The sequence below is a fragment of the Balaenoptera ricei genome, chromosome 5, assembly GCF_028023285.1.
Source record: "Balaenoptera ricei isolate mBalRic1 chromosome 5, mBalRic1.hap2, whole genome shotgun sequence".
In the NCBI taxonomy this organism is placed as follows: Eukaryota; Metazoa; Chordata; class Mammalia; order Artiodactyla; family Balaenopteridae; genus Balaenoptera; species Balaenoptera ricei.
This window is the reverse complement of record NC_082643.1, coordinates 14774752-14786823: the sequence shown is the minus strand read 5'-3', so window position 1 is coordinate 14786823 and position 12072 is coordinate 14774752. Positions and strand designations below refer to the sequence as shown.

The 12072-nt window shown below is 37.8% G+C and overlaps 1 protein-coding gene across 4 annotated transcripts in view; it reads right to left on the bottom strand.

Annotated features, from left to right (window-relative positions):
- The window catches only part of PDLIM5 (PDZ and LIM domain 5), a 209853-nt gene that overhangs the window by 15789 nt on the left and 181992 nt on the right, over positions 1–12072 (bottom strand). For all 4 annotated transcript variants that reach the window (XM_059922428.1, XM_059922431.1, XM_059922429.1 and 1 more), the window contains one exon: positions 4412–4586. In XM_059922428.1, coding sequence (XP_059778411.1) covers positions 4412–4586 — 175 coding nt within the window. The remainder of the gene's footprint in view (positions 1–4411; positions 4587–12072) is intronic.

Here is a 12072-nt window from a genome sequence, read left to right as displayed (position 1 = left end):
ATACTCAATGAGCACTGCTTATAGGATGGCTATATTTCTACGAGAAATAGAAATATAGTCATCCTATAGTCTCGTCTACAGTTAGACGAGAAACTGGAAAAGTAAACCTCTCATCCCCTCGGTCATCTCTATGAGTCTAGGAATGCATGTATGGGGTACAAAGTCATTTGGTGGCGAGGAAAGAACCTGTAACTGTTCAGCCTATCTATTACTTTCTCCTTTCTCACTTTCCCACTCTAACATGAAGAAGAAGAGTACCTTGCCACACTCAAGTTATGACAGGTCTGCTTAAGCTGTTTTTTTCCCTGATTTAATATAGTAGTATATATGATTACATGTATATACAGTCACAGTATTTATATATATTATATATTTATATATCTTGGTATGTATTTTCTTTACACAAAGTTAGAATCATATTTTATTTAGAGTTCTATAGTTCTTTTTTTTATCTTAATACTATAACTTTTTCCTAAGTAGTGGAAGTTAAAAGCATGAATATAATTTACAGTAAGATCTGAGCTCAAATGCAGGTTTTACATTTACTATCTAGGTAACTTCAGCAAATATGTAACTTTTCTGTGCCTCAGTTTTCTCATCTGTGAAATTAGGCAATTATAATAACTGTCTTACAAGGTTATAAGAATTTAATGAGAATTCAGTTAAAATTCTTAACACAGTATTTGGCATATGCTAAGAATACATTAAACAATTATTATCCAAAAACGGCATCTTAATGGCACCATAATATTACATCATATAGATGCTGAACATTTTGTTCTTTCCAATTTTTCACTACAGTAGATCTGAAATCTTGGTCTATGCCTTGCTCATAAATCTTGGTCTATGTCTCTGGTTGTTTCTTTAAATGGAAGGACTAACACACTAAGCCAAGAAGCCTTTTATTTTCAAGTAAAATCTTAACCAGAAGGGAAAATAAATAAAACCTATTAATAATGGAGTGCTCAGAGATAGAACTGGATGGTGAGACAGGCAAAAAACTCTGCTGGCTTCTTCCTGGAGTAACTGAGATGGCCCTCCTTATGAGAAAAGTTTGAAAATAAGTGAGCAGGAAATAAATCAATAATGTTAAAATTTTCTCTGTCACTGGAATAAACAATGAGTTGTCTGAATGTGATTGTTCCGGTGCTGGACTGTAGGCAAAGACAGGATAATACAATTGTGGCTATTTTTTTTTTTTTAAGCATTTCATATCAAAGAAGAAATCAAGCACCATGAATCCCTTACTTCTTTCACCAAAATGCTAAGAAGCTAAATGTGAATGGTCCATTTAACTTCATGTAATACAAGTGGATTTTAATGCCACTAGATGTTAACAGTTCAGAAATAAGCTAGTGTTTTCATAAGCCCATTCTACCAGAGAAACTAAATATGGCTTTGGCTATATTAGTAGCCTGATCTTCTGTTTCCCTATTATATCAGCCAAACAGTCAGTCTGTTCATGAGTATGAGTCAAAGAAATGGTACTTCTATCATAAACGGATTGGAAATGTTCTAGAGCAATTTAATCAGAGCTTCAGTAGAATTTCCTAAAATGTAACATTCTATCCATCTGTAAAAGGCAACTAACTAATCAAAGTATTGCCTAAATAATACAATTTAGGCAAAACATCCATAATCTTTTCAAGATTCAAATAAACCAAAGAATTATAAACATTAGATGAAAATAAAATGAGCTATGGAGTTTTAAGCTAAAAATATGTTCAATAAGCGATAATCAGTTCAGTACTAACATTCAGTGATCCAGGTTTCTGAGATTTTCCAAAAACAATGAACTCTTCTAAAAAATAAAATAAAATAAAACATAAAATTTGCCTTAGTTTGCCTTTACTTAAAAATATTTTTGAAAATTTGAAACATTTAGAAAATAAATATAAAACAATATAAATTATAAACAAATAATGTAAACTACACTGTGGAAAACAAAACAATAATATAAATTATAAAATAATCTTAAACTTCTCAGGCTCTGCCAGGTTACAATATTCTATATTGAAAGTATCAAGCCTACAACTGCAGCTTGTTTTTAAAACAGGTGTCCAAGAGAATGTCACTTGACCTAACGCCTCCTTGCTTTGGTAAGCGATACTGACACCGAGGCCAAGAACTAGAATTATGCTTTGACTAGCTCTCTGAACTGACCACAATCTATTCAAGCTGCTTTAGCATTTGAGCACCAAGCAAATGTGCTATGTTAATTACTGTTATAGGATCTTGACATGAGCTAATACCTGTTCCTGTTAACTTCCCCAGTAAATGAAGCTCTAATGCTTAACTGATAACAAGTGCTGAGATAATCCAGAGTAGTATAAAATTTAACAGATGAGGGGGGCAATAAGTGGTGGCCATTCATGATTTTAACATAATATTTATTTTACTTGGCAGAAGACTGTGCATTAAAATTATATCCTAGGCTAGCATTAAAAACTGAAACCATGGCAGTTAGGGGTGGGGAATGTAATTTCTATTTTGATCTTCATATATTCTCCATACTAAGTTTTTCAGATGTGCTGGCAGTGGTGATAGTAGGATACCACAGAATTTTGTAATCAGAAAACAAGAGTCAGAAACTGATACGGTTTGACATTTTGTTAATCCATCCAGTAATCACTTGCTTATTACAACAGGACACAAACAGCAGTGACTGCTGTCTCCACAAAGGGTGTTTTTCTCCAGACTATACTATCCCCACATACCAGTCTCCGTAACCAAAGTACCATAACTTACAGAAACAATGTTACAAGTCAAAACTTATTTTTATTAATATTAACCTTAAAAACATAACCCTATATAGAGTGAGTAATTAAAAACATTGCTTTATTTATTGAGACAAAGCAGTCCCACACTAGATTCTATAATAGTTTAAATATTTCTGTTAAGACCCTAGAGTAGTACTTTTTAAAAAATGTCTCTAACCAAATTGATACTATGACCTGAAGGATGAGTGGGTCTAGAGTCATGTATGATCTGTGCAGGTCAAACATTCCCCGAATGCCTTTTGTGTGTCGGATGCTGTGCTAGACTTTGGAAGCCTCTACTGATTTTCCCCTTCTCCCCATAACCATTATTACTCCTGCCACGGCTGCTGGCTAGTTCTTATACAGCAGGTGCTCGCTGCGGAAAACACAAACTCAGGGAAAAATAACAGCTTACAAAATATCATGATTCCATTTCTGTAAAACAACATCTGTCCTTATGTGTGTGTGTTTTAAAAGTGTGAACTAAAATACTAGTAGTGGTTACCTTGGGCTGTGGAATTATGTATGAACTTTTTATTTTTGCTTTCTGTTTTTCTATATTTTGGAAATGTCACAATGAACACAGACTACCTTTAAAAGGCAAAAGCTATTTTTTAAAAAATCATGTACTCTGTGCTATGTTCTTGACACATTTATTATTTAGTAGTGAATTCAGGAGAATATTTATATTTGGTTCTTAAATAAGATATTGAGACTCTCTGGGCTCCATTTTAAGTAGTAACTAGAAACATTAACCTAAGCAATAATTATGTAAGAGAGGAGGGGAAAATGCAAGTAAGTCTTAACCTTTTTCAGCTTTAGAGGCGCTGTTGTTTCACCTACTACAAAACGGGGTAAATTAAAAACGAGGAGAGAGCTTGAGCCGTCATTTCAAGTAATCATCTGTTACTGCCAACAAGACAACTCACAGAGGCAACAGGGTCCTGTGGTGGGATCCCTGCGTTAACATTCACACCTAAACCTCATAACATTTTAAAAGCCACTTGTTCAGAAATGCTGAGGTTTATAAGTGCCAGTGTAATACACTCACTTAAGAGCTTACTTTTAGCCTTTTCTGCTTATCGGAATTAAAGAAACAATAAAATACACTGGGATAAAAAATATTTTAAAGAAGCAGATTATGACCTAATCTAAAATGTAAAGCATTTATGAATAGATCCGAAGGTAATTATATCTTTTAGAGCTTAAGTATTTGAAAATCCAATCTTCTTTTCTCAAGGACTCAAAGTTCTTTATTTTTTTACATCATTAGTTACTTTTCATCTAAATGAAAGTCCTCACTTTTATAATTTGTGAAGTAATGAAGTTCTTCGGGGTCCCTTTGAGTCTTAATATTTTATTAGTCTCTGAAAAGCCACATTAATCATTATTTTCCCTTAGTTCTGATAGGAATTAATAACTGACTAAATTGGTATCTCTAGTTTTATTTTCACAGAGCCCAGAATTACTTTTTATTAAAATAGATTCTAACAAAAGTGTGTATCTACATATGTGTCTACTTCAATACTATTATATAGAAATACAGCAAGAATATTTTCACTAATAAAATTTCTGATCTTTTAGAATATTAAAAAAAAAATCCATGTTGGTATGAAGTCCTTTGAAGAAACATTTACAATCAAATAACCAACCTGATGAGCTGGTTGCACCGGGCACACATCGGCGTTCGCTTCCCTGCGGGGATGTGCTCGGCCCGTTGCACCAAGGTGTCCTCGTCCCTGGGCTGGGGCTGCCTTTCGGCCAAGTTGGCTGACGCCACCGCTCCTGTGAACGTGCCACTGCTTGCGACTCTTCCGGTAGAAGGTGCTAGGAGTTGAAACAGAAGAATCAGAATGACAACAAGCCAAATAGAAACTTTTCCTGATAATCAAATAGTAACATGACTTTAAAAAATAATCTATCCACTCACTTCTTCACTCATTCACTCACACGTATGGAGAGGTTACGGACCAAACACTGGTCTGAGACTACAGAGTTAAAAAAGAAAAATTCAAGGATTACAACCCAGTGGAAGAGTTATGACAGATGAATGCAGAGGGTTTTGTAGGAACAGCAGAGTCACCTGTGCTTCCAAGAGGAGACAAGGTTAGTGCTGAAAACTGATGTTGAAATATTTCTAGTCATCCAGACATCTGTGCTAACCATTCAGTAGCTTTAACGCAAAATATGTCATAGCACATTAAAGAGTTCAATGTGCTGAAGATAAAAGCAAAAAGGAACTCCCTATATTCTGTCTCTTCCTGTACTGCCTAAGTAGACTGTGAAATCGGTCACCCGGTCACATACGGCAGATACATAAGAATCATCCTAGGGCCTTCCTCTCCCTCCACTATGGTTATAATGGGTCCTGCTGACTTTACATCACAAATGGTTCTCGATTTTGCCCCCTCGTCTCCATTCCTACAATACTGTCCTGGTTTATGTCCTCAAAGTCTCCCACCTGGACTAACCACCAAATGCCTTGTCCTCCTTAAATTCATACTCCCACTGCCACCGAGGACTGAAATCTTATCTGATCACAGCTCTGCATAAACCATTTCAAGGATCTCGTTCTTCTTTGACCACTGAGTGTAGTGCAATCTTCTAAGCACCACGTGCAGGTCCCTCCAGCGGTCCCTGCCCGCCGCACGGCCTCATCTGTCACCACCCTCTGCCTTTCTCTTTATGCTACAGTGACTACAAAGCTGCCTCATTTCCCCTGTGAATGGGTCTATCACTGCCTCATTTCCCCTGTGAATGGGTCTATCTCTTCACAGCCTGTCCTCCCCTCACTTCTCCACCATTCTTCCTATTCACCTAGTAGCCACCACTCATTAGGATGCAGCCCTGTCCGGCTGGTGTGAGGTGACACCTCATTGTAGTTTTGATTTGCATCTCTCTACAATAAATGCTGGAGAGGGTGTGGAGAAAAGGGCACCCTCATACACTGTTGGTGGGAATGTAATTTGATACAGCCACTATGGAGAACAGTATGGAGGTTCCTTAGAAAACTAAAAATAGAATTATCATACGACCCAGCAATCCCACTACTGGACATATACCCTGAGAAAACCATAATTCAAAAAGAGTCATGTACCACAATGTTCATTGCAGCACTATTTACAATAGCCAGGACGTGGAAGCAACCTAAGTGTCCATCGACAGATGAATGGATAAAGAAGATGTGGCACATATATACAATGGAATATTACTCAGCCATAAGAAGAAACGAAGTTGAGTTATTTGTAGTGAGGTGGATGGACCTATAGTCTGTCCTACAGAGTGAAGTAAGTCAGAAAGAGAACAACGAATACCTTATGCTAACACATATATGTGGAATCTAAAAAAAAAAAAAAAAAGGTTCTGAAGAACCTAGTGGCAGGACAGGAATAAAGACACAGACGTAAAGAATGGACTTGAGGACGTGGGGAGGGGGAAGGGTAAGCTGGGACGAAGTGAGAGAGCAGCATGGACATATATACACTACCAAATGTAAAATAGCTAGTGGGAAGCAGTCGCGTAGCACAGGGAGATCAGCTTGGTGCTCTGTGACCACCTAGAGGGGTGGGATAGGGAGGGAGGGAGGGAGACGCAAGAGGGAAGATATATGGGGATATATGTATATGTATAGCTGATTCACTTTGTTATAAGGCAGAAACTAACACAACATTGTAAAGCAATTATACTCCAATAATGATGTTAAAAAAAAAAAAAAAAGATGCAGCCCAGGAGTCAACTGCTCCACAACTCCTCCCTGAACTGTCTCTCCCCGCTTCCCCGTCCACATAATCCAGATTAAAGTCTTTTCCCCACGTTCCCGTAATTTTCCGAATGACTAGATTATTGCCTCTACTACATATATTTGTGTCTTTTCTTCCCCAACTAGAGAGCAAGCTCCCTGAGGGCAGGAACTATGTCTTATTCTTCACCATAGCAACTAATACAGTGTCTGGAATGAATCAATGAATGAATGAATGAGTAAAGTGGAATCAATACATAAATGAACAACAGCAAAAACTGTGAAGGATTAAAACCAACAGGTCTGCTCCTTACCCACAGGTAATTAAAATGTAGTGGAAGAGAAAAGGCAAATATTCTAATGGTTGCAAAGGAACAACTTTTAAGAAAAGCATATAAATAATATAAATTGTGTGTGTGGTTGTGTATGTGTGCGTGTGTGCTGACAGGATTCATATGAAAGGCGTGGTTAGAATTGGATGAGGTTAATTAGCATACTTGAAAGGCTATTTCTCCCTCATGAGAATGAAGCCTGTTTGCAATGATGTGCAATTGCAGATCCAGAAACCCTGCATTTATAAACACCTAGCACATCTCCTCCAGCGCTCTGCTTGGCACTTGAGCTGTGAAATGGCACTTTACAGGCCAGGGAGCTCAACTAGTGCCCATGTTTCAAGTGAGTCAACTGGATTAGGAACACGTGTTCACTCTCTTAGACTCACACTTTCTCTTACAGAAATGCAAAAGAAAGTTACTGTAATGTTTGCTTTGTCCACTCTCTTCCTAATTCCCTCACTGGCTTGCATAGCACAATGCTCCTTCAGTTTCTAGATCCAGGCCTGACTGCTCTTGGAGAAATGCAGATATGCGTTTTCACTGCCGCAAATCTTGTTCTTATCTTTAAATTCAAGACAGGCAGCAAGGATTTCATCTGCTTGCACACATTACCAGCTTGTCCTCACTATTCCTGTATGTCTGCATTCTCCCACTCACTCAGGCATGGCCCTCCGGCTCCTCTGTCCCTCCCTGTCAGCCCCCAGACCCTAAGAACTGTTCCCTTGTAACTGTTTCCAAGGTCTGTCCCTTAATCCAAACCCATGCTCTAGCGTTTGAGTCCTGGTCTTGAATTCCTCAAGTCTGGGCAATTACACGTCTCCTAACCAGTCTCTCTGTCGTCAGTCTCTTTTTCAGCCTATTCTGCTGGATTATTTTTCCAAATACACTACTCTGATCACATTTTCTTGCTTATAAAGCTTCCATAACTCTTCCCTGCAAACTGTACGCATCCCTGACAGTCCAGTCCCTGCATGAGCTCACTCCAATCTTCTTTACAACCTTGTTTTTTATGCTCACCCACATCCCCGCCATTATCATCTAACTCGGGGATCTTTGTTTACCCTTTAACTTGTGCCATCCCTATCTGAAGGCACTATTCTCAAATCCTTACTACAGCCTTATGATTTAGGCACGATTAGGACCATATTTTTACTCTAGCTGAGGCAAAGAGAGGTTAAGAAAGCGGCCCAAGGTCACACAGCAAATTAAGGGCAACCCTAAAGCCAGGCAGGCCGGCTCCAGAGTCTGTGCTCTTCAACACCAGCTATCGTCTCCTCACTGTCCCCTGGACACGCCGTGACAGGCCCTGCTTCTAGGATGCACAGTCGATGAAATGTCCCTTTCTCCATGGCTACTCATGGATTTCCCATTCTGTAAGGCTCATGGAAATTCCATCTTCTTCCCCAGTATTCCCTGATTATCCTAGTCAGAAGTGTTCTCTTGTCCCTCTTAACATCTTTAACACCTCCACCTATGTAATATATTTGCTATTTATCAATATCCTGTAATATTTTTCCTTCCTAAGTCAATGATAAACTCTGTAAAATGACAACTTCTTTCTATTAACTTCTTTCTACCCATTACCAGAAAACTGCCTTAAAAACAGAAGGCAAAAAATTAATATTTAATCAAGTAAATGAAAAAGGAAAGGTTCCGAATCACTTTCATTTTGCCTTTTTAAAGAACACAATTGAGATAGCTATTTTTAAAATATGGATTAGGTTCAGGATTTCAAACAGTGGGAAAGTTACCAATTGAAAAATCTGAAAATCAGACCTCAAAGAGAGTCAAACCCTTTCATCTACCATATGCCTTTATTTCATCACATCTATGCATAAGCCCTAAAGTACTGAGTCACTGAGACATGTTTAGCAATAAAAGAGTGTAGTAATTCTCCATCAGTCACTGTAAAATGGGACAGAATCCATCTGGCCCATGCCTCAAGGAGAAGGTACATGGGAACTAACTTATTTAACACGAGAAGCCATTCTTAAACATGAAACATGGGACCGTGTCTTAAACACATATAAAGAGGCTCTGAACTCACTGCTGTTCCTTCCTTGGGAAGAAAAGCCTTGCCTTTTGTTACTGCCCCATTTTAACCACTTTGGATAAGATAGAAATTCTCACACCTCCGTTTTGTTGCTGTGTTGCTGGTACATTGGCCCTCACACAAAGCTGCATAAGCCTTGTTAATTACCAAGCCCCCAACATTTCCAAGGAACAGTTATTTCCCTTACGAATAAAGTGCTGTTTCATTTCTTCTGATTGAATTTCTCACTACTCCAGCACAGGAGTGGGCAACTTTTGAGCTGTCAAGTGCCAACTCGCTGGCCTCTGCTCCCTTGGCTTATTGGGGAGAGGGAGGTGTAAGAAGGTGAAGTTTTGGAAAAGGGGAAGCACCACAAAATGAGCCCAGCTTCCTTCATAATTCTGTATAAGACTGCACTACCACACAGACAAAAACAGTCTTCCACGGGGAGTACAGAGACCAAAATATTTCAAATTTATTGAACCTGCCATAAAACTAAATTTTATGTAGAAAAAAATATATATCTCTATAGAGACCTCAATCTACTTATCTGTAATAAAACCAGATTTTTCTTTTAAGTTCTAACAGAGGTATTAAATGGGAGCATTGAATTAGCCCTATTTCATAATCTAGGAACCTAAGTCACAAAAATTTAAGTGACTTATTCAAACTGAATAATGAGTAAGTCAGTAAAGTGTCACAATGAGAACATGAAGGGGAGGTTAGTTCTTGACTCAAGTTTTCCTTTTTACCCTTAATCTTGAACATCTTCCATTAAATTAGGCTTCTTTTGTGGCTGATCTCTATCCCAATGGGGCCACGTTTAAAAGTTAAATTTTTTTCTTTTGTATTAAATATATTTCAGCATCATAAAACTCATCGAGAAATTTAAAGCCAGTAGCTACTCTCCAAACGAACAGTGTTAGTGAGATATCTTAACTTTAGAATGATTATTTATGAGTCTTAAAGGTTTGGAATGACATACATTCATACTTATTCTAAGCTTTTGTTTTTAGCACTATGATAGTCAAACCTAAGATTACAAAGATTATCATTAAATAAGTTAATATAAATTAGTGGGAAACCTAGCAGCACACTAGAATACTTTCTTAGTATATAATATATAAAGTTGTCAAATTAATCAAGTAAAATTTAACCAATGCACAATATGTTGAGTTGCTAGTTTTTAAAATATTTGTCATAGTGATATATCTGAGAATTCTAAGGGGCAATACTTTTTAAAAAAGCAAACAGACCACTGACTTACTAACCATGAAATTTAATTTACTACAAAGAAATAAGGTCATCTCTTTTGGACTACAGACTATAAATTGGTGATAAAGAATTTTAAAAAATTGAACCACGTAATATTCATTAATTTAGTAGAACACGTACCTGCTGTTATTGGGGAAATCTTTGTGGTATATCACTTGGAAAGATAAAGTGAAAACTCTTTACTCTAGAAAGACCTTAATTGTATTTTTCCCCAAGCAGATGATTCAAGTTTGCATCATTTAGCAAATTAGTTAACACAAGTTTTAAGCAATCTTATCCTGAGGTTTAATTTTCTTTTCTAACCATTTTAAAGGCCCTAACTATGTGACTTTCAAGTTTATCCAAGTAACTTCTCAGTAATGGGCCACATAAATATATTACTGGGGATTTGTAGAGTATTATGTTATAAGAGACTATGTACCATATAAGGAATTAGAAATTATCTAATTATTTACTATGTGCTTCAAATATAGCTGAGCTCACTAAAAGGCTCTTGTTTTATATACACAAAGTTTCCAGACAGAAAACAAAGATTAAGACCATTAGAATTCCAGGTAGTACAATGTGTGAATTCTCTGAAAACAGATGTTTTCCAACTATATTAAGAATAAGGTGGGTCAGGGACTGCTCTGGCAGTCCAGTGGTTAAGACTCCGCGCTTCCACTGCAGGGAGCATGGGTTCAATCCCCGGTCAGGGAACTAAGATCCCCGTATGCTGCAAAATAAATAAATAGATGTTAAGAATAAGGTGGGTTTATGATATTTTTTCAAAAACAGCTGTTAACTCTAAACCAATATTGGTTAAAAAAAAAAAAAAAAAAAAAAAGAGTAGCGAAGATTATAATGTATATGTTAAATACCTGGCCAGGCTGTACCTGAACAGGCATGAAATTCATCAGTTAACTCTCTGGTTCAAGTCAAATTATTCAACTACCAGTAAAATATTCTTATTACTGGCATATATCAGGTGAAAAAACACTACGTTACGTCAAACCTTACTTGGAAACTTAACATAAGTCAAATGGGGCTGGGGGATGATATCCCCCTAAACAAACAGATGTCGCTAGCATCTTCCAGGGTAGGTTACTCTTACTAGATGTAGTGCTTTTGAATTGCTGAACATATCATTCAGTAGGAGAGCAAGTTGGTGTTGACAGATGAACTGCCCACGACAATATGAGAAATATATAACCTGATGACTTCTTACAACGTCCAGAGTACGTCCCAGTTCAAGCCATCATTATCTCTTGCTTGGCTTATTGCAGTGACTGCCTAAAGGTCTTGCTCTACCCTTCCAGCGACATAGAGGCCAGGAAAAACTAAATCAGATCATGCTGCTCCTCTGCTAAAAACCCTCCAACAACTCCCTTCTGACTCAGAACTAAAACCCGAGGTCCTATAGAATCTGACTCCTGCGACATCTCTGGCCTGATCTGCCGCTTTTCCTTTGCTCACGGGCTACAGGGCACACTGTCTTCCTTACTATTTCTCTAAATGGCCGGTATGCTTCTAATTCAGGGCCTTTGTAGTTTCCAGTCCCTCTGGCTGGAAATCTTTTCCCCGCTGTTTGCATGGCTTGCTCCCTCGTTTCCTTCCTGTTCTCTGCTCAGAGACCACTTTACCAATGTGGCTTTCTCTCATCACCCTACAAAAACCGCAGCCCTCTCCCTCCAAACCAGCATTCTCTAGACTCCTCAACTGGTTTATCATGCCCATCTAACATATTTTATATTCTTCTTATTGCTTTTTATCGCTCTCTCCGCACCTTGAGGCCAGGGACACTGTCTATTTTGTTCATTGCTATATCTCTAGCACCTAGAACAGTCCCTGGCATATTGCTTAACAAATCTTTGTTTAGAGAATGAATGACTCCGGCACCAAAATTATTGTCTTCCCACTGAAAGGAACCAGACTCCTTAGAGAAACTGCTGA